General features: G+C 37.9%; 1 protein-coding gene across 48 annotated transcripts in view; it reads left to right on the forward strand.

Annotated features, from left to right (window-relative positions):
* Nucleotides 1–18,697, forward strand: part of RIMS2 (regulating synaptic membrane exocytosis 2) — a 507,129-nt gene that overhangs the window by 457,408 nt on the left and 31,024 nt on the right. Inside the window, exon 1 of one of the 48 annotated variants that reach the window (XM_031650129.1) lies at nt 18,038–18,491. The exons of the other annotated variants lie outside the window; for them this stretch is intronic. Within the exon in view, the coding sequence (XP_031505989.1) occupies nt 18,350–18,491 (142 nt within the window). The 5' untranslated portion in view covers nt 18,038–18,349. Of the gene's footprint in view, nt 1–18,037; nt 18,492–18,697 lie in introns of those variants that run through there. 48 annotated transcript variants of the gene reach the window in all.

Consider the following 18,697-nt stretch of genomic DNA (forward strand, 5'->3'; position numbering starts at 1 on the left):
TGGACAAAGGTGCTCAGTGATTTGTTAGAATAAATAGCAGAAACCGAATACTACAGGGAAGTCCTGTGGGATCATAAGGAAAACCTAAAATTTGAACATGAAGATGTAAATATAATTTTAGAGGTAAAACTGAGGCTTGAAAAGCCTCCCAAAGTGTTGGGATTACAGGTGTGAGCCCGGCCTGATAGAGACTTTTAAATGGACCCGAAATTCCATGAACTTGACAAAGGAAGCCAAGTACACAGCATTTAAGTGAAGCTGAAAAGAAAAATTATGTAATTTTAAGATTTAATACAGTCTAGAAGATAAAATATTTTCTTAAAAACAGGTCATAAAACTACTACAGAGGCAAAATGGGGTAATTAGAAAGCTATAAATATCTAAACATTTGCAGAAGTCTTTTTGAGGATAATCAGGATAACTGTCCTTCTAGACTCATAGGAACAACAAAGAACTGACAGAGAAGAGCAAGTGTTAGAAATCTTGGGAGAAGGAGACCACATTTCCCTAGATTTCAAAATTAATCAAAATATAGCAGGCAGAATTAATTACTTCCAATTCTATAATTTATATTCACCCTTTTATTACAACACTTAACACATAGGGATATTTGTTTTGTGGTTCTGCTTTTACTAGCTATGAGCTAATAATTGAAATAGACTCTTTCATGGATCTTTTACTCTCTAGGACCTAGTATATTGCCTCACACATTGTAGGTGCTAAAAAAAATCTGTAGGAAGACATTGGTAATAAAATAAAGGAAGAGAAGGCAATAGGCTTAGAGGAACAAGAGAACTATCTTCAAGACTTTGCTCAAATATCTCCTTCTTGGTGAGGAGCACCGACTGTCACCTCCCACCACTCCCTTACTGTGCTATTATGTTGTTGTTTTCAATCACACTCATCTTTCATCCTACTGTATAATTCACTGGCTTATTTCGTTTGTTGTTTGTTGTCTGTTTCCCCTTGCTAGAATGTGAGCCTTGAGGGAGCAAGGATCTTCGTTTTGTATACTAATGTATCTGAAGTACTTAAGATAGTAGGTGCCTAAAAATTCTGTTAAATAAATGAAATATCTGAAAGACTGTCTTGTAGAAGAGGAATTAAACTTCTTGCATGTATGTCCGAAGGACACAAACTGGAAATGTGTTAAAGTTGCAGTTATACTGATTTGACTTAATAATTAGACTTGAGTAGTGAGAAAAGCTTAAAAATACAATCCTGACATATATAATAAAAAATGAAATTGATTCTAATCTTTCAAAAGTAAGGGGAAAGGATATATAAGAAACCATTTTAGGCTGAGCGGGGAGCTTGCAATCACTATGATTTTTAAATACCAAAGAATGAAAGAGAAACAGAGGGACATACAATTAAAGATTCAGGAAAATGATGAAGGGAAATGATGTAGAACTATAAGTACAATACCACAACGGCTGAAGTCCAAATGACCTGCAGATTTTTTGTATAGGTAGAAACACCAAAAACAAGCCAGAAGGAAAAGATAGGAAAACAGGAAGCTGTGGAGAAAGTAAAATGATGTAGTTTAAATATTTTAAGGCTCCCCCATGAAAGAGGACTTTTTTACAATTACAGAAGGCACAGCTAGAACCAATTTCTGGATTTTACAGTGAGGTAATTTTTGACATCATAGTAAGAATAATTATTTATTAATTAAAACCACAAATCTTCATCACTGAAAATTGTTCAAGAAGAGTTTACAGGTAGAAATATTACACTGCATAAAATATTAAGTATCTATTACCTCTTCTGTACTTTGGAATTTCACTGGCTCTTTGGAATGAGGGCCCTATACTTTGAGTGAGAGTGTTCTCAAGGAAAATTAAAGGAGATTCTTTTAAATTGAAAAAGGTATTTATGCAAAGTATTTATTCCTCTTCTGATCTCTACATACACATATCTCTCTTTTAAATGTTGTTCCGGGACCCTTTTGGGAGTGCCATAAATCAACATAAAATTCAGAAGGCCCATCCATGTTTGCCCATAGACTTCTGGATTATCGTGTGGAAATGCAGTATCACAGGGCCTTTCCATCTGACCTTTGCACAGAGGCAGGCTGCTCATTTCTTTTTCTAATTCAAGTTATATTTCTTTCACTGAAATTGACCTGTCAAGAACAGTGCTACATGGTACAACCTGAAGTAATATGTCCTAATATTTTAAATAAGGAGCTTAGTTCAATTATGTAGGATCAAAATGCATCTCTGACACAGACATTCTTGGGATTAGGAGTAAGTTGATCGACTGCAATCTCATGTCTGTTGAAATAAAACTTACATTATAGGCTTAAAACTTAAGAAATATTTCCTCTTCATGTTTGACATTGTGCTTCTTCAGATGAGGACCTAGAATTTAAAATCATTCGAAACTAGAGACACACAGCCAAAATCTAATTTATTTTATTACATTAACTAAACAAGATAACGTGTTCTAAATATTAGGCACTGGATAGGGAGAAAGTGTGCAGTAGGGAATAAAACAGAGTCTTTTTTTCTAATAAAGGTTACAGTTGAGTGGGGGTGGGAAGAGAGTAAAATATAAACAAAGACATTTATAAATATACCTTTGGAATAATATTTATGAGAAAAAGAATAGGACACCATATAAGAAAATAAAATGGCCTTCTACTTTAGATTGGATTGCCAGGAAAGGCCCTATAGGAACAGGAAGTAAACCAGTAACAAAAGATCATGAAGCAGAAAAGAATTTGGCCCTGTTTGAGGAATAAACCAGTGTGATTTCAGTATGGTGATCACCAGGGAGTGCGACTTGTGATAAAATTAGACATACAGGTCCTCCGAGGTTATGCTACGTGTTTGTATTTTATTTTCATTGTGGAGAAAGACATTGAAGGGTTTTTAAGAGGTTCGTGACATGACCCAATATGGATTTTTTTTTTTGGGCGGTAGGGGTGGGGAACAGAGTTTCGCTCTGTTGCTCCGGTTAGAGTGCAGTGGCACAATCTTGGCTCACTGCAACCTCTGCCTCCCGAGTTTAAGCGATTTCTGGCTAATTTTTGTATTTTTGGTAGAGATGGGATTTCACCGTGTTGGCCAGGCTGGTCTCAAACACCTGACTTCAAGTGATCCATCCACCTCGGCTTCCCAAAGTGCTAGGATTACAGGTGTGAGACACGGCGCTCGGCTGGATTATTATTTAAAGATAGTCTTAACTGCTTTATGAGGAATATCTTGGGGGCAAGACTGAAAGTATCTTGGAATAGGATTAAGAGAAATGGATAGTAATGAGATCTGTTTTAGAAGTAGGATCGACAGAATTTTTACGATGATGATTGGACAAGAGGAGGCACATGGTAAGGGAAAGTAAGGAATAAAGGAGGATGTCCAGATTTTTTTTGTTTGAGCAACTATTTGGCTGCTGATGTCATTTATCTAGAGAGGGAAAATAAGAAAAGAAGTAATTTCTGTGGGAAAGAAGTCAAGAGTAGATTGAGAAGTCTGTGAATTATTCTAGTAGTGACGTCAAGTAGACAGCTCTGAGACTCAGATGAGAGGGCTAAGCTAGATATTTACATTTGAGTAAATGGTTTTGGTGTTTAAAACTGGAAATGAAATTATATCCTCTGGAAGGAATGTATAATAAAAGAAGAGGGCCCAAAGTTGAACATGAAGAATGTGTTACAACAGGTGTTGGAGGTGTAAATTTGGTAGAAGAGGTGAAGTCAGCCAGGGTTTTTTTTAAGAGGATGCCACAGAGATAGGAAGAAAACTAACAAGAATGTGATCTTATGGAAGTCAAGAGAGGATAATAATTTCAGATTAAAGAGTGTTCAACTCTGGGGAATACTGCTCAGAGAGCCAATAAGATAAGGACTTGAAAGTCCCATTGGATATGACAACGAGCTGGTCATTGGAACCTTCTAAAGAGCAGTTTTATTTTTATTATTTTTGTTGTTGTTTTACTCTTTTCTGAGTCATTTTATGCCTCTATAATTTGATTTTTTGTGATAGCCAAAGTACTTTATTTTCAGATTTCCTCTTTAGTGCCCTTTTCCTGTTGAATACTATGCTTTCCCAAAGTTATGTTAGAACATGATAGTCCTACAATTTTTAAAATTAATGTCTTGTGATCTTGAAAGTGTGGCATTATTATGTTCAAAACAGGAATACTTAAGCTGTCTTCTTTTTGCTTTGTTGCTGATATTTTAAATGCTTTTGAACTGCATACAAAATGTTCCAAATACACGTTGGTCCATTATTCTCTCTTTACTTTTAATTACACAGCAATACATGGTTTGTCTTCTCTGCTTTTCTGTGTTTACCAGTTCAAATAATAATTAATGGATGACAGTAATAGATTTAACCAATGGTCAGTTCATGAATTATACTATCTACTACTTCTGCTAAGCACCATATTTGCACATGATGCTATTTGATAAATAATATTATTTACTAATGAATGGTTGAGTAATCAATAAGTTCTAGTAAGCTAGCAATCAGTTGTCTTTCATAAACACTTTCAATAGAATGCCTTTTGATGGGAATACATTCATTGGCACTTCGCATATATTTTTCTAAGAAAATATTCAGTATGCAGAAATGTAAGAAGTTTTTAAATGCACAGTTTAACTATCTAGGCTTTACCCAGATCTACAGTAATCGATGTGTATGTAGCCTTTTATCTTCTTTATACTTCAGCACTTGTGAAATGGGGACTAGTAGTGACTAGTTTCATGGATACGTTTTAGAGATGAATGTATAGTTTTTTAAAAAATACTTGAGAGAAGTCATTGTATAAAACAAAATTACTGGCTGGGCGCAGTGGCTCATGCCTGTAACTCCAGCACTTTGGGAGGACAAGGCAGGTGGATCACCTGTGGTCAGGAGTTCAAGACCAGCCTGACCAACATGATGAAACCCCATCTCTACTAAAATTACAAAAAGTCAGGTGTGGTGGCGTGTGCCTGTAATCCCAGCTACTTGGGAGGCTGAGGGAGAAGAACCACTTGAACCTGGGAGGTGGAGGTTGCAATGAGCCGAGATCACGCCAGTGCACTCCAGCTTGGGCAACAAAGAGAGATTCCGTCTCAAAAATCAAAACAAAAACAAACAAACAAAAATTACTATGGCCCGGCATGGTGGCTCGTGCCTGTAATTCCAGCACTTTGGGAGGCTAAGACGGGCAGATCGCTTTGAGCTCAGGAGTTGGAGACCAGCCTGGGTAACATGGCAAAATCCTGTCTCTACTAAAAATACAAAATGTAGAGGGGCATGGTGGCATGCACCTCTATTCCCAGCTACAACCCCAGCTACTTGGGAGGCTGAGGCAGGAGAATCGCTTGAACTAGGAGCAAGATCGTGCTACTGTACTGCATCCTGGGCTATAGAGTGAGACTGTATCTCAAAACATTAAATAAAAATAAAAATAAAAAATAAAACAGAATTATGCATCAGACAGACATAACATCAAAAACCTTTAAAATTAAACCATGCAGAATGCCTAGCATAGGAACCAGAAAAGTTTTTTGTTATTGTTTTTGTTTTTTGAGGCAGAGTCTTGCTCTGTCCAGGATGGGGTGCAGTGGCGCGATCTCGGCTCACTGCAAGCTCCGCCTTCCGGGTTCACGCCATTCTCCTGCCTCAGCCTCCTGAGTAGCTGGGACTGCAGGGGCCCGCCACCACGCCCGGCTAGTTTTTTGTATTTCTTAATAGAGACGGGGTTTCACCGTGTTAGCCAAGATGGTCTCGATCTCCTGACCTAGTGATCCACCCGCCTCAGCCTCCCAAAGTGCTGAGATTACAGGCGTGAGCCACCGCTTCCGGCCCAGAAAAGTTTTTATAGGGATTCTTATGTTACATTGAACACTGTTGTTGACATGACTGTCAGTGATCGTTTCATTAGCAAATTGTTAATGTGTATGTAAAAGTGTGTGTATGCATATATATATATATAGAGAGAGAGAGAGAGAGAACATTATCAAAAACATACAGCTTGGAGAATTATTTTATAATTATTGGAATCACTAGAGAAATGAATACATGTTGCTAATAGATTCTCATTGGCTTGTTTAGATTCAAGGATTGTTTAGATTCAATACATTTTTCTTAACAGACTCCACTATGAGAAAAAAATGGTGTTTTTCTTCCACAAAAGTTTGTGTTAAAACAAATGAGAAAATGTGTGGAAGTAAAGAGGAACTTAGGTTATAGGGGGCAACTCCCTTCTGTTATTCATTTCAAAAGTTCAGCCACAGTGGGGTCTAAGTAAAGGAGATATCATGATTTGGTAAGTCCCAGATAATCATAGGATCAGAGTAACTGCCATCGTGAGATTCAGAGTAATGTTGAGATGGACTACGGATGCAAGGAGGACACAGATATAAGAAGATGGAAGTAGGTGAAGCTCTAATGCTGCAAAGGACTGGGGCAAACTGTCTTAGAAGAGTGACAAAGGAGTAGTCACCCCCTGCCATGATAATTTTATTTATTTTAGAATGTTCAGGTTCTATGACAAGCACCTTCTCAGTCACTACAGAAGGCAGAAAACTAACCCTTTGTCAGCTAATCTTAACCTGTAATCTGAAGTTGAGAATAAAAAGGATCATTTTTAATAAATGAAATTTAATATAATAAATCCTTTATTATTGTTTTAAAGTTGCAGTTACCTTGAATTGTGATAAAATGTGTAACAACTACATTATTTAAGATCATTGTCCTTGAAATGTCTTCCAGTGTCTATTTAGATACAATATAAGATTTATTGAGATATAAATGTTTTGCCTCACCCAGAGAACCTATAAAATGCTGCCCTCGTATTATGAAATATAGTGTTAATTGAAATGAAATTAATGTAACAGTGAATTGCAAAGACTTTTTTTCAGATGTTAGATCAATGCCAAATATCACAAAGAAATGCATAACAGAAAATAAAGGAACTCAAATTTTACACCACAGATTTTCTATGCTGACAAATGGTGGTGGCTAGACAATAAATAAACATTTTTGGAGGAAAGCTGTTACCAATCTTAAAATTTAATATGCAACATTAATATATATTTACATATTATATATGCAATCTAGTTTAGAATATTAAGCTTTTTTCTCCTATATTTTAAAGACTGAATGTCATGATATAATGTCATACCTTTTAAATTTTGTAAGTAAAGGAGTATAAGCTTCACTTGGCTATTTTTATTTTTATGAACCCATTTTATGATTAGCCCCCCAAAAAGTTTGAGTCTCCATATTTTCCCCTAACATCAAACTAAAATTGATAGATGACTGAAATTATTGAGAATCATTGTAGAGTAAACCACAGCCTGTACCAGCCACTCCCAAAGTGAAATCACTTTCCCTGAAAAGCATGCTTTTCTCGGTGAGAATTTTCTCTCTCTCTTTCTCTCTCTCTCTGTCTCTCTCTCTCTCACACACACACACACACATGCACCTATGTTCTTTCTTAACTAAAACTAAATCATGATTTCTTTACTTGAGAGAACAGTATACTCTGTTCCTCTGATATTTGTATACTTCACTAATTAGTAAGGTAGGTTTTAAAAGGTCTTATAAACCACTTCAGGAATTTAGTGCTATTATAACTGAGTGGAACCCAGATTGAGTGACCTAAAAAAGTGAACACTGTCCTCATAAGAGATGATAATTTCACTATGCTCCACAGACACATTGAGAACTGTGTTGAGACGTATGAGAAATTGTTGAGTTTGGGGGGTGTTATAGCTCTCCTTTATACATGCTGTCCCCTCTACCTGGAAAATCTTTAACTCAGTTTTTTCTTTAACTGTAACCTGTTTATCCTTCAAGTGTCACAATCAAAGAAACTTTCTCAGAAAAGTCCCAGCACTTTGGGAGGCAGATCACCTGAGGTCAGGAGTTCGAGACCAGCCTGGCCAACATGGTGAAACCCCATCTCTACTAAAAATACAAAAATTATCCAGGCATAGTGGCACATACCTGTAATCCCAGCTGCTCAGGAGGCTGAGGCAGGAGAATCACCCGAAACGGAAGGCAGAGGTTGCAACGAGCCTAGATGATGCCCCTGCACTCCAGCCGGTGCAACAGAGCAAGACTCCGTCTCAAAAAGAAAAGTCTTCTTCCTTCTGTGACTTCCCCAAATTCCGATCTAAATTACGTCCCCACTCTCATTACACTTTGCAGTTTTCTTTCATAGTATTTAACAATAATTGTGAGTTAATTTTTGTGATTATTTGTTAATGTCTGCCTACTCATTACTTTGTCAACTTTATGAGGAAAAGCACGCATTCCTGTTTGCTCATTACTTTGCTTTCAAGCTTAAGAAAGTGCCTGGGAAATAGTAGTGGTCAACTAATATTTGTTGAACAGATAGAAGAGAAATGAATGGGCCTGATGCAGTGGCCGACGCCTTTAATCCCAGCACTTTGGGAGGCCAAGGTGGGCGGATAACAAGGTCAAGAGATCAAGACCATCCTGACCAACATGGTGAAACCCCGTCTCTACTAAAAATACAAAAATTAGCTGGGTGTGGTGGCATGCCCCTGTAGTCCCTGCTACAGGGTTCAAGGAGAATCTCTTGAACCCGGGAGGCAGAGGTTGTAGTGAGCCGAGATTGAGCCACTGTACTCCAGCCTCGCGACAGAGCGAGACTCTGTCTCGGGGAAAAAAAAAAGAAGAGAAATCACAGAAAGTAGAATAGCTTTGGGGTTTGTTAATTTGGTTACAGTGCAGGCTGTAAATCATGGATCAAGACTTGTGGCTCCTTTGCAAATGTCTTTTCATAGTTTGTTGTGAAGTATGGGAAAGGAGATTGGGGTTTGAAATGTTATCCCATTAGAAAGTTGAGGTGCATAAGGAGTTGCCAGCAGAGGAATCCAAGTTATAAAGCAGTGGTCAAGGAAATTAGAATACATACTGATTTGCCTCTCCTTGTAATTACTTGTATTTATTAGAGAGTTTCTGTTTCATACCACAAATTTACCTCTTAGTGAGACTGTTTTTCCTGGGTAATAGTCTTGTTAGATGTGAGCCACTCACCTTATTGTGGACCTATAAATGAAGCAAATTATATGGAACCATTTTGAATTGAATTTTAGGAGGAAAACATGTTTAATCTATATTATTATTTCCTACTATAAAGTTTCATATCAACAAGACAGACAAACTCTTATTGAAATATTTTTTTTTCTTTGAGACAGAGCCTCACTCTGTCACCCAGACTGGAGAGCAGTGGCATGATCTTGGCTCACTGCAACCTTCACCTCCCGGGTTCAAGTGATTCTCCTGCCTCAGCCTTGTGAGTAGCTGGGATTATAGGCGCCCACCACCATGTCCAGCTAATTTTTGTATTTTTGGTAGAGATGGGGTTTCACCATGTTGGCCAGGCTGATCTCTAACTCCTGACCTCAAGTGGTCAGCCCACCTCGGCCTCCCAAAGTTACAGGTGTGAGCCACCACACCCGGCCCGAAAGACATCTTTAACAGAGTACCTTAAGTGGGAATCAGCTGATGATGAGTTGCTTAGATTGGTTCCTGAGTTGGCTACTTTGCCCACAGCCTTAACTGTTTACCAAATATACTGAGCTACAAATAGAACTACCTTCAGGCAACAGTTCACTTATACCCAATCTAGGTGATGTTTGACCTGGATCTGTAAAACATGAATGTTTTCCATGGGCTCTTTTTTTCCAATATGCTATTGCTTTGACAGACCCCTCGCTCTTCTCTACTGCCTTTGGTCTTTAATAACTTTAGATGACTTTATTACAAATCTTATGTCTTTGTGCATAATAAAACATAAGGTGTCTGCAATTTAAAAAGTCAACTGGACAGTTAAGCAAAAACATCTATGAAAAATGTCAAATTTTCTATTTTTATGTCAGCATGATATCAAGCAGTATAAGCAACTTATAACCATTTATATCCAACTAATATATGACTTAGTTGAACAAAGTGGTAATCAAAAGAAGTCTTTATTGCCATAAATGTTGTAATGAATACATGAAGCTTAGCTAGTAATGAAAAAAAGGAACAGGAATAAGTAAGAACTAGACTTTAATCGTGGTTAAGGGAATTTTTTATTTTTCTATTCATCCCTAATATCATTCTAGTCACACTGTGGTGTAAGGAGTAAATGAATAGTGAATGAATAAATAATAAATGAATAGGAAAAGTGTAAATATGCACACTTTTTACAAATATTGCATAAAGTTATTGGCATTGGTATCTGAAACTTAAAGTTTTTAGATCTTGCCATATAGAATGCTTACACTCACAAAATCTCAAAGTGCTGTTCATCTCATAATGATATGAGAAGTTGCTAGGTGATGTTCATCTGGAATTTCAAGGAAATTATAATAGTCAGGAGACATGTTTCTTCTTTTCTCAAGTGTTTGAGGATATTCTTCTAACATTGCTGTGAAGACTTTGTATGAATTTATCACAAAGCTGGAGCATTGCTTGGAACAGTGGAACAGAATGCGTGAGCAGGGAGTTTCTTAAACTTGGAAACCGTCCTTGCCACTATGACTGCCCTAGAGAGACTAGGAAAAAGAGAAGCCCTCATGAGAAGCCCAAACTCTTGCCCATTTTCAAAGATCAAAAAATAGGCATATATATTAGTTATTATGGGCAGAGTAGGGAAACTTCCATTTTTAATTTTCTTTGTCCCTATTTTCTGCCTACCAAATGTCCTTCAAAATGTTTGGTTTATGATTGACTATACTTCATTTTTGGAAATATACTTTCATGGGTGGCCAAATAGCAATGAATTGCAAATCTTATGAATATATATTTCCTTTCTTCTCTGGAGGCTGAGTTGTTCATGTGATTTTTGGCTGATCTCATACCCATACGCCAATTCCTAAAACTTTTTGAAGACATTCAGTGAGAGTTTTAGATTCCTGGTGATAGCTAAAGACTTACATAAATATGCCATATAAGAAAACAGAACTAATCATGTTAAAAGTTCCTTGTTGTAATCCCAGCACTTTAGGAGGCTGAGGCAGGAGGGTCACTTGAGGCCCGGAAATCGAGACCAGCCTCGACAACATGGTCTTATCATCATGGTCAACAGTTCTTATTAGCAGTTTCATTGTCTAATTGTTGATCTCAGCAGAGTCTCTTCAGCTGTGTCAATTAGCAATTAAAGACTATGGATTATGGAGTCATAAGGCCTGGATTCAAATCTTAGGTTTGCTCCTTGTGACATTGGACAAAATTATTTGTAACACTGTGCCTCAAACTTCATGGGCTTATTCCTGATCTCATTTCTTAATAAGCTATGTGACCTTGAGCAAGAGACATCCTCAATGTGCTTTGGTTTCCTCATCTATATAATGAGTATACTAACAATAATATCTCCCTCATAGGATTGTGTGTGTATTAAATGAGTGTATGTGCTGGTAAGTAAAGTTGTTGAGGAAAAAGGCCTGGCTTATAGTAAGTGGGATGTAAGTGTTAGCCACTATTCTACTAGAGTGTGAGCTTTGTGAAGGTAGAGGAGGATTCTATCCCTATTTGTTCACTGCTGTATCCCCAGTGACTAGAATAGCACCTGGCATGTGGTAAGCACTCAACAAATATTTATTGAAGGAATATGCATCAATTTTCTTGTCTGTGAAATGAGAATAATGGGATTAACTACCTTATATAGTGTTTATGAAAATTAAATGAGGTAATGCATATGAAGAACTAAAGTTACCTATTATCATCATCATTATTATAAAGGGCCATAATCAAAATTAGAGTCCAGATATTTGTTCTTCCCCTGTATTATCTACCTACTCTGCTTTTGTAACTCATTATTTTAATCTTTAGAGTTTTTTTCCCCTTCATTCCTGAGTCAAATCTTACCATTAGTTTTTATCTTACTCAATAAGTTTATTTTCTTACTTCCATGGATATATTATCATAAATCTCATTGCAGAAATAATGAAAATACTAATTATTTAATATTTCTTCTCATACTGTAAATATCTGTTTTTGGTTTTTTTGTTTTTGTTTTTGTTTTTTTTTTGTTGTTTTTTTTTTGAGACAGGGTCCTGCTTTGTTACCCAGGCTGGAGTGCAGTGGCGTGAACATGGCTCACTGCAACCTTGACCTCTAGGGCCTAAGTGATCCTCCCACATCAGCACCCCAAGTAGCTGGGACTACAGGCACGCACCATCACACCTGGCTAATTGTTGTATTTTTTGTAGAGATAGGGTTTCACCGTGTTGCCCAGACTGGTCTTGAGCTCCTGAGCTCAGGCAATCCACCCAACTCAGCCTCCCAAAGTGCTGGGACTACAGGCCTGAGCTGACATGTCCAGCTTGTAAATGTTTTTTGACCGCATCAATTTTTATGCAAGTTTTGGGTTGACTAGCTGAAGTATAACATCTGCTCTTTACTCTTGAAAACTGCTGAGTAAAAACCAAAAATACTTTTGAAAACTGAAATCACAAAAGCTTAAAATTTATTTGTACAATATTGACATAAAACTGGGGATGGAAGAAAAGATTACATATTTTGGATTTCATATTCACATCAAGGGTAATTTCTCAAGACCATTAAATACATTAGCAATTTGAAGTCAGTTTAAAAATATCAACTTCATGGGTTTATCTCTCATGACTTAAATGCAAAGATATTACATTACAGCAAAAAAATAAAAATAAAGTAAAATAATTTAGGATCCTGAGAGGTGGGTTTTAATAAACCAAACCAAAATATATCCACAAATATTCCTATTTAGCATAAAGACACTTGTATGTAAGGAATTAAGTCACAGTCACAGGTAATTGATCTCAGTTGTGAAAACTACTATCGTATCAATCTTCACAACTGATGAATCCTCCTATTACCGACAACAAGTGTATATCAAGAGGAAAGAGGTTAGTTCAGTCTGCAGCATGATTTATAACTTTTCCTGAGAAATTCCCATCTCTCTCAGTAACTAGCCTTTTCTGAGTTGACTGGAAAACACTTAGTGATGGAAGTAGCCATTTGTTTTTCTACTTCTTTTTAGCATAGCCATTTTTTTTTTCCATAACTTCCCAGAGGGACTTACTTTCTCTTCCCTTCCCTTGGTATTAGCCAGCAGCTTGTATTCTCCTCATCACCAACTACATTAGTGGTCCCCAACATTTCTGGCAACAGGAAACAGTTTTGTGGAAGACAACTTTTTCCACAGACCAGGAGCAGGGGATGGTTTCAGGATGATTCAAGGGCATTACATTTATTATGCACTTTGTTTCTATTATTATTACATTGTTGTATATAATGAAATAATTATACAACTCACCATAATGTAGAATCAGTGGGAGCCCTGAGCTTGTTTTCCTGTAACTAGACAGTCCCATGTGGGGGTAATGGGAGACAGGGACAGATCATCAGGCATTAGATTCTATAAGGAGTGCGCAACCTAGATCCCTCACGTGCGCAGTTTAAAATAAGGTTCGCACTCCTGTGAGGCAGAGCTCAGGTGGTAATGCAAGCAATTAGGTGGGAGCAGCTGTAAATACAGAACAGATGAAGCCTTGCTCACTCACCCACCACTGCTCACTTCTTACTGTGTGGCTCGGGGTAGGTTGGGGACCCCTGGCTTACATCATTTGTAGCATAGAAAAGGGGGAGGCTGCCACAGGCGTAACCATGTTCCTGATGGAACTAATACATGGTCTAGACATGATAGAACTACTTCCTGTAACAACCTTTCTGGGTATTTACTTAAGTGACCAAACCTCTATTTCAGGAATAAACTAATTTCACGTAATTTAAAACTTTGGTGATTTTTTAAAAACTATTACAAAAAGTGATACATAAATGACGTGTAACTTTCTAGCCCTGTTAGAGTTGATGGGACTTTAAATACATATAGGGCTATTTAATATAAATGTTTTTATTTTTAAAAAGAATATGGATTTAATGTTGGTATATAGTTTGAATAATCGCTATAGTTTTACAGATGCATTGTCAGCATTTATTTTGGACAAAGTAACTTACTGCACAGTTAAAATCATATTTATAATCTACGATTTATGTAAGTTTATGTGGTATAAGATATCTGTAATATGATATACAGGACGCTGAACCTGAAATCGGGAACCCTGAGTTTGAGTCTTGCTCTGCCACTTTCTAGTTAAGCAAGTCATTTAATGTTAAGTCTTTATTGGCTATTTATAAAGAGATAATGACGACATTCTGTCAGTACTGATGTAAGAATTAAGTGGCATAATTACTATGTTTTATAAACTCTAAAGTACAACATATCTATAAAAATGCGAGTACACACTTGTCAAATAGGATACTATGATAGTTTATCCAAGTTATATCTGTTTATCTTTTCTTCAAAAAGGTGATTTTTATGTTTAATAGTGCAGTATTTTTTCAAGGCCATATTTTGCTTTTAGATGACAATTTATTGTGTATATTTGTGACTCATTTTTTTCTCTATCTTTAAATTAATGAGAAAGTTATAAATAATTTGAAATACTGGATGATAATGATTCTGGAATTACAGTTAGTAATTTTATGTAATAAAACTATATAGTGGCCCATTGCTTGAGAACTAGATCCAAAACTACATATACTACTTGTATATTCTGATGTGGAGGAAGGACATTTTCAATCTTTTATCAATTGTTTATTTTTATGTTAATTTTTAAATTCCTTAGGGGGTGACAGTACTTAGAATGAAATCAAAGAATAATAAATCAACCTATTAAAATATATATAAACCAGAAATATTATTTAATGTTATACATAGGAAAACAATTGAACTTAAAAATTTTTTAAAAAGTAGAATTCTAAATTTTCTCAATAATTTCAGTATATTCCACAAGTTGTCATTCAAGACTAGAAGTCTCTGGCCATTATTGTGGGTCTGTCACTCTGGTACCTCTGTGCCAACACTCTTTCCTTAAAGCTTTCTTCCCCTAAATAAGATTATTTTCTTCCTTCTCTTTCATTCTTTCTACTCTACCGGTACCATTCTTCTATCACTCATCTATATCTGTAAGATCCTAGGAAAAAAGTATCAAAAAGCTTCCCAGGACAACCTTATTCTGAAACTGCAAGAGGGAAGTGGTGGTCATGTAGTAGACACATCTAGACTATTCCAGATTAACTTTTTCCTGGTTCATGAAACCAGGTTATTAACACCGACAAGGCAGGGCCCAGGCAACTCAGGCATAACCACTGATTCCATTCTCAGACTCCCCTTCCCCGGGCAGTCACTAGCAGAAACCCAAGAAATCTTTTTCCAAAATGACTTTCAGCCATCATTGTGATGTCCCTGAGTACCAAAATAAAAGTTTTCCATGCATCCCCAGCCAATTTATTTTATTTTATTTTATTTTTGAGACACAATCCCACTCTGTCACCCAGGCTGGAGTGCAGTGAGACCATCACTGCTCACTACAGCCTCAACCTTGCAGGCTTAATTAAGCCTTTGTCCTGTCTTAGCCTCCTGAGTAGCTGGGACTACAGGCGTGCACCACCACACCTGGCTAAATTTTTACTTTTAATTTTTTCTAGAGATGAGGTGTCACTATGTTGCCCAGGCTTGTCTGAAACTTCTGAGCTCAAGTGATCCTCCCACCTCAGCCTCCCAAAGTGCTGTGATTGCAGGCATGAACCACCTGAGCGCAGCTTGCCAATTTATTTCTTTAAGATTTTCTGCTCAATCCCTCTTCCTTGATACCTTCCCCCTGATCTGAAGTTAGGGATATCCAGTCAAAAGTACTCAAATTTTTCTAAACAAGTAACTTAATCTTTAGGAGAGTCTGACTGGTTGGTAAACTTCCCCATTTCTCTGAGTATAATTAGATTTGTATGGTAACAGCTGTTTCCTCTTAAATATAAATATATTTTCTATATTTGTTTTACCTTTAATCTAAATTTTCTCTTAAAGTACATATTTTATTACATTAGATTCATGTTTTTCAAACTTTTTCAAAAGTGAGAAACATTTTACATCACAGCTCAATACATACATGTGCACATACATAAGCATACATATTCATAAAACAATAGTGCAGTTGATGTACTAACCATATGGGTTGAACTCTGATACTGTATTTTTTTTAAAATCCTAATCAAAACTTAATAAGTTATTTTCATGACTCACTTGTGTCCCACTGTTTAGAAAAACATTAGGTGACCTTTAATAAAGTCCTTGCAGTTTCTAAAATTCTATGATTCTTATAATGAAAATCTCATTTGATAAAATTTTCTAGTCTCTGAATAAAAGTGATGTGGTTTGAAAAAGTACTCATAGCATTCTCTGGTTTTATCAATGTTGTTTTGAAATGCTGATTATTTGAGGAAGATAAATAACGAAAAGGAAATTGGACTAACAGGGAGTTGTAGGAACATTAATGAGAAAGGACAAGTCTTATCAGGAAAACAAAAGCAATAAATCTGGATGAACCTAAGTCTAAACAGCTAAAGTTGTTACTTTTTCTTACCATGGAACTCTTATTTATAGGAAAGTTTCCTAATTTTAAGCGGATTTAAAAGGATTATTACTTGTATGCATTTTTCATACCTTCTAAATTGTGATGTGCAATGGACAAAGAAAGTCTTTATCATACCTACAAGGCTCTGCATGACCTGTGTCTTTCTCTGACTCTTGTCTCTCTGTCCTTCATTCCTTTCCACTCACTCCAACTGCCCTGGCCTCTTTGCTGTTCTGTGGTCACACCAGGACATCACACCTCAGGGCCTTTGCACTAGAGGTTCTCTCTGCCTCAAACTTACTCTCTTCCTGGAATATCTGACTAGCCACTTCCTCAGGTTCTTCATACCTCTGTTCAAATGTCGTACTGTCAGTGAGAACCCAGCCTGACAACTCTTTTTGAATTGCAGTGTCACATACCCCTTAACTTAATTTTTTATTTGCATTCATCTCCTTTTTAGCGCTATATAATTTACTGATTTGTTGTGTCTCTCCCCTGCAACTAAAATGTAAGCTTCATGAGAGCAGGGATTTTTTAGCTGCTTTGATCACTGTTGCATCATCATATAAACATCTACCATGGTACCTGGTATATACTAGGAGCTCAATTAATATTAATTGAATGAGTATTTGAATCTTTCAGCATATCAAGAAAGTAGCTTGTGCATATATACTATATAGGAACTATTTATTGAATAAATGAACCATTTTAGATTGTATAATTCACATTTTACGTTGAAATCCCCTGTTACACACGCCCAATGGTCATGTTAGGCAGGGTTAGGACTGAATAGTAACCTACCTTCCCACCTCCCTAGATTGGGAAATAGGTGGAATGACTTGTCTCAGGTTACAAAAAGTAAGGCAGTCATCTGACTCCTGGGAAAAAGGAATTAAAGTAGCTTTAGGTTCTGGGATAGAGATGTGCAGTTTGCAGATGCATCATGTAATGTTGCTTATAAACTACTTTGCTCTACTCTGTTTGTGTTGTTTCCACATTTATGTTAACAGGATGTTACCTTTTGCTTAGATGTTAAGCCTTACAGTGTTGTCATTCTTAGCCATACTGGGTGGATTATTTAATTTAGAGAAAGAAGGCAATAAAAATTCCTAAAATTAAAACAAAGTTGATAGACATCATTGTGCTCTTCAGTGTTTCTGTTCATCGGTTCTTGATTTCTTTAGTTCACTTTTTATCATTTTAACATTTAACACACGAGAAAGCTTTAATTGTAGGTTTTCGTGGAACTTGGTAAAAATTGAGGAGCCTTTGTGTCATGACTTGAAGAAAATTTCAGTATTTTTTGCCTGTGTTTGAGGAGCGTTTAAAAAATTGTGAACCTGAGGAAAGGGAAAGTGACTACCAGAAATTTACCTGTGTACTCATCTGAGATGCCTAACTCACTGCATCTAATTAGTCACCACTCCCTGGCCCTAACCACGCGGAGGGAAGAGGAAACAGCGGGAGCTACTCGGCGCAGCTGCCCGGTACCTGAGGCGCGCGCCCCGGAGCCACCAGCCCGCCGAGGTGCAGCCGCGCCGCCACCTCCCCCTCCGGCCGCTGATTGGCGGAGACCGCAGCATCAGCGGCATCTCCCTGCGCGGGGAGAGCAGCGAGACTCCAGCAGTTCCAGCCTCCAGGATTCTCAGCTCCCTCCGGGGCGAGACCTCGGACGTTCACTGCGAGCAGCCGCTCCGTCCGCCACCGCCTCTATCTCCTCCTCTAGACCCCTTTCCAATAAAGTGGAGGCCCCGGCGGCCAGGAAAGCCACGTCTCCTCCGGGCTAGGTCAGGGAGGCAGGGGCCAGAGCCTCAGAGTCCCCCGGCACCAACCTGGCTTCTGGCCCACTGGTCCTGGAACCGCTGCGGACGTCGCGCCCCAGCCGCCAAGACGCCGCGTATCTTGTACCGAGGGAAAAGCGGGTCCTCGTCCAAGATGGGCCGGCAGGGCTTGGGGGGTGCTGGCGCTGCAGGGCGCTCCATGCAGCGCTCCCAGAGCCGGAGCAGCCTGTCTGCCTCCTTCGAGGCACTGGCCGGCTACTTTCCCTGCATGAACTCCCTGGAGGAGGAAGAAGGAGGTGAGACACCCCTTCCCCCGTAGTTGGTGTCTCTATCTGTTTGGAAAGTCAGTGGCTGGAGGGTTGTCAGGGGCAGAGAGAACTCCATGTAGCAGTGTCCCAGCTCCTCTGCTCTCCGGGACTGTGCCGGGGGGCGAGAACCCTAGAGCCCTAGAGCACGTCAGGTGAGCAGAGAAGTTGTTTCTTGGTTATTTGGAGAGCTCCAC

Source organism: Papio anubis, chromosome 8 (assembly GCF_008728515.1).
Source record: "Papio anubis isolate 15944 chromosome 8, Panubis1.0, whole genome shotgun sequence".
Taxonomy (NCBI): Eukaryota; Metazoa; Chordata; class Mammalia; order Primates; family Cercopithecidae; genus Papio; species Papio anubis.